Source organism: Penaeus vannamei, chromosome 2 (genome assembly GCF_042767895.1).
Source record: "Penaeus vannamei isolate JL-2024 chromosome 2, ASM4276789v1, whole genome shotgun sequence".
Lineage (NCBI taxonomy): Eukaryota > Metazoa > Arthropoda > Malacostraca > Decapoda > Penaeidae > Penaeus > Penaeus vannamei.
The window spans coordinates 35,225,469-35,229,898 of record NC_091550.1 but is presented as its reverse complement, the minus strand read 5'-3'; the positions used below and the strand labels follow the sequence as shown (position 1 = coordinate 35,229,898).

The following is a 4,430-nucleotide window of genomic DNA, read 5'->3' as shown; positions in this document are numbered from 1 at the left end:
GAAAAGCTGAAAAGACATTCCATAGAACTACAAAAATGTTTGGGAAATGTTTGGGTTTAAATAGAAATTCAAGCAAAATGAAGCATGCTTTGATTGTGATTTTAAAAAAAGAAAAAGAAGAAGCGCAATCACTATAAAGAATGGCTAGTTAACTTAGAAAAAATAGATGTAAACAATCCGCAACTGTATTGGGTGAGACAAATAAGCTGAAACCAAACATAAGGAAAGATTATGATAAGTAGGGATGTGTAGCAACCGAGCAGGTCTATGTAAATGAGAATTTGAAAAAATATATATATTTGTACAATACTAAGAAAATAAAGCAAAAAAATTTCATCTAAAAATTATGTAGGTAAAGGAAAGGGGTTTGGAGTTTCATTGAATGATGAAACATCTTAACAGAAAACAGAAAATAAAATGCAATTTGCATTATTTGACAGATGCTTTGGATCTATAACTGGGCCAAAGCGATTTGATATGGCAACGATTAACCCAATACGGAAAAATGGCCAAAAGGACATGACAGGGCCGCTAAATAATCGAGGTATTTCCCTGCTATCATGTCTTGGAAAATGCAGTTCTCAGTTTTAGACCACAAATTATATATATATATATATATATATATATATATATATATATATATATATATATATATATATATGTGTGTGTGTGTGTGTGTGTGTGTGTGTGTGTGTGTGTGTGTGTGTGTGTGTGTGTGTGTGTGTGTCTGTGTATGTATGTATATGAGCTTATTCATTATAGTGTAAAAAAACAGCCTACTGTACATTATAAGTGCTTTATTTTTTCGCCGTCATGTAAAACTAAATCAGCATAAACTTTTGTATATTCTCATGCTTTTAGGGTGAGCTGCATCATCAACACGTGCCATTATTTCTGCTATCAGTGATAGTAATACCACAGTATGAATCAAATAATGGATTCTCTTTTGGATGTTGCACATATCTAATGTACAGTAAACTTGTTGGCAAAAATCGTTTCCAAATACACACTCTAAATTATTGAAACAGGCAAAATCTCCAACCTTTCTCTACCTCGCTCTCTATTCATCTATTTACTTATCTATTTTAGCTATTTTTTCCATTTCTGTTTATCCATCTCCTCTTTCGGTATTTAACCGTTTTTTTAAAGCTTTCGGACTTCCTATTGCACTCGTAGTATGAGTTGCAATTACCGTCTTTATATCAATACTATATAGAGAGTGCATAACCAAAGGGTGTGGTTTAGGGAGATATGTATCACTCGTTTAGTTTCCCTCAACAAAGGTTAAAATTACATGTTGCATTTGACAGCAAATTTTAAGTGATTCGGTGGGTTGTACTATATATAGCTTAGTATAATGTTTATATGAATATATCTTATGGGTGATGTTATTTAATGTACTGCTGCTGTTTTTATTCTTTTCTTCTTTTAGTGATAATCTGAAATATCCTCGTTCTAATTCTCAAATCTTTGTTAGGCGACTGGAATTGTATAGTTAGCATATACTGTATCTAAGATCAAATTGAAATGCAGTTGATTTAATCTAATATAAACGTCAGGCCAGCCCCTATGATTGAACCGATCAAGTCGCATAAACTCTTTTAAAGCCCGTTGAATATATCATAAATTAATTATTTTTTGTTTTATGAAAGAGAGAAAATGTCGATCCATTTAATTTTTAGATTAATCTCACCAAAAGCATAATCAATCACAAGGTTAACCCTAGACAAATTCATTATGTTTCGAACGCTCGAAACGTATCGAACAAGTTGTCTTTTTATTTTATCTTTCCCTCCTACAAACGTGGATTTCATATGCACATAACTAATTCCTCGAAGTGTAAAGATTTTTAAAAGTAGATTCATCGGGTTAGAATTTATTTTAAATCTTGCTAGATACTATTCTATTTTTGGCGGGAATCGAGCCTGGCGGAAGGCAGAAAATTCTAGATTCCCGCGCCAGTTGCAAGGATGCGCTCTGGTCGACAGGACACGCACGCGAGCCCCGTCTTGGTCAAGTCCGAAAAGACGTCGACACCAGGTAATTAGAACAGTCTAGACCATTGTTTATGAAGTTTATTTGCATTCTTTTGTGTTATCAGTGCGTAACTGATTTTTAAAACCTTTTTCTTTCTAATCCACCCAAAAGAGACTTGCTCTTTAGGGGGAGACGTTAAAGACTTATTCCTCTTACTGAGATAAAGTCAAAATGCTTTGATTGTTTTTGGCCGTATTTTTCATTTCTTCATTACTGAGTGCGTGAGTGTGCTTGTGTCGGTTAGATTTTAGAGAAGAAAGGGGGGAGGAAGAGAAAAGGAGAAAGTAAGGGAGTTGGAGAGAGGGAGGAAGGAGGTAAGGGCAGAGATGAGAGAAGGGAGGGAGAGAGAGAGGAGAAGGATGAAGAGAGAGAGGGAGGGAGAAGGAGGAAGAGAGAGAGAGGAGAGCGCGAAAAGAGTAAGAGAGGGGAGTAGAGTTAGGAAGAGAGCGAGCGTAGTCACATGGCCCCCGATTTCCCAGGTAAGTTCTCACCTTTAAGGGAAAACGTTTCTTGCTTTACTTAATCCTTCCAGCGTTTCCTTAAACATGAAAAAATTAAACATTGAACGGGAAATTTCTAAAAAAAAATAAAAATAAAAAATAAGGCTGGTGATCATAAGGTTAACGGGAGAAACTTCAAAATTACCGTTAGATTCTTAGGTTAGCAAACGGATTAAACAGTGCTTTTTACCGGTCCATTGGCTAATGTTACCGAAGCAAAAATATTGATAACTGATTAAATCGAAAAGAAAAAAAATAATGTATCGAAAGCTTAGAAGAGTTAACCAAACGTAATTCAAATTTGAAATTAAATTTTGAAGTCACTATACTCTCAATATATCGTAAATAATCGTCGAAAGTATACATAAGACCCAAGAAAAAGTCTCCAGTAAATGGAAATAAAGATAAAACTTGGAAGCACGAGTCACGTGGCCTTTGCCTTCCGGCGCTGGATTTTGGCGGGAAAGGCGACGGCGTCGCGCAGTTGCCAGCGCGTCGGTTTATTTCGTTTGATGGGCGGCGGCAAGAGGGTGGGTTGCGTTTGAGTTTGCTTGTTTGCTACTGCGTCTTTAGGTTCCATTATATTGCATTTATATTTTGCCATGAAAGGTTAACAGTAAGAGATACATATGCGTAGAAGGGCAGTGGGGGGGGGGGGGGCACTCTAGAATGGAGGGGGGCGGGACCCCCCACTCCGCAACTTTCGAGGACATCCCCTGTAAAGAGAAGTCAATTCCTTAGTTACCCAGTTGTTTTGAACACTTCCCCCTGCAACTGAGAGTCTGGTGTTCAAAATGAAGTAGCCATTATGTCAGGTTTTATCTAAATAAAAATGTCTGACATTTTAGTGCATAAATTATTTCTCTTGGAAACTGCTAAAATCCAGGGGCTTCGCCTCCTGCCCCCCCCTCCCCCACCGGGACATTTGCCCTCACTTCAAAATACCTTCCTACGCCTGTGATATCGTTGCCGAAAATTTGTGTGTATGCATTAACCGCAGCATAAACGCTGCGCACCTATTGTTACTGCATGATAATAAGTGTGGGCGTGTTTTCTTCTCGTCTACACTAATTACCTAGACTCTCAAAGCTAAAATATGATATATTTCACATTGATCTGCAGGTGATCTAGGCAAAGAAGAGACATCCTTTTGTGTGCGTGAAAAATCTCTCTGCTGCCAAAGCTTCATGGAGCATCAGCTGCACGCCAGTGACGACGGCCAGGATGCCGGCCGCGGGGTGCGCGTGGCCTTGTCAGCCGCCGATGAGCTACATGGCTGCGCCCTGCGTGCAAAGTACCGACCTTTGCGTTCGCCTCGCCACGGAAGACACCCGTCAGAATCGGACCTGGCAGTCGGGGACCTCACCCTCAACGACACCACCTTCGACGAAGAATCGTCCGAGTTAGAACACGCCGATAGAATGACGCCACCACGAAGTCACTCCTACAGGATCACGTATCACAAGCCGGTCCTGTCATCGCGCCGGGACTCCTCAGGGTGCGTGTTCCGTCTCCCGAAGCCTCTTACGGAAGAGCAGACGCGTGCAGGCTACTGCATCTTGACGTTCGATGAGCCGCATTTGCATTGTAAGTTTATTTGTCAAACAATGGTTTGTCAAATCACATAGCATTACTTTTTCTTTTGTCTTGATAAACACTAATCGCATTAGCTTTTTCATATGAATTCCAACCACACTGATTTCTTTTCTCCCAGCTGATGGCTGTAAAGAGACCGAGAACGGAATATGCATGGCAGACTTCGTGGTACACATACCAGATACTCGGGTAGGTTTATTTCACAATGCTTAAAATGCTAGTTGATCATCAGAATTGCGAGGTTTAACTGTCGCTTACTTGGTAGGAAAATGTGTCGGCAGAATTTTTTGATAGGGG

At 39.4% G+C, this 4,430-nt stretch overlaps 1 protein-coding gene across 1 annotated transcript in view; it reads left to right on the top strand.

Annotated features, from left to right (window-relative positions):
* The first annotated feature begins 1,882 nt into the window (after nucleotides 1-1,882).
* The window catches only part of LOC113825608 (uncharacterized), a 4,231-nt gene continuing 1,683 nt past the window's right edge, over nucleotides 1,883-4,430 (top strand). Inside the window, exons 1-3 of the mRNA XM_027378445.2 lie at nucleotides 1,883-2,040; nucleotides 3,660-4,124; nucleotides 4,252-4,322. Of these exons, the coding sequence (XP_027234246.1) occupies nucleotides 1,971-2,040; nucleotides 3,660-4,124; nucleotides 4,252-4,322 (606 nt within the window). The 5' untranslated portion in view covers nucleotides 1,883-1,970. The remainder of the gene's footprint in view (nucleotides 2,041-3,659; nucleotides 4,125-4,251; nucleotides 4,323-4,430) is intronic.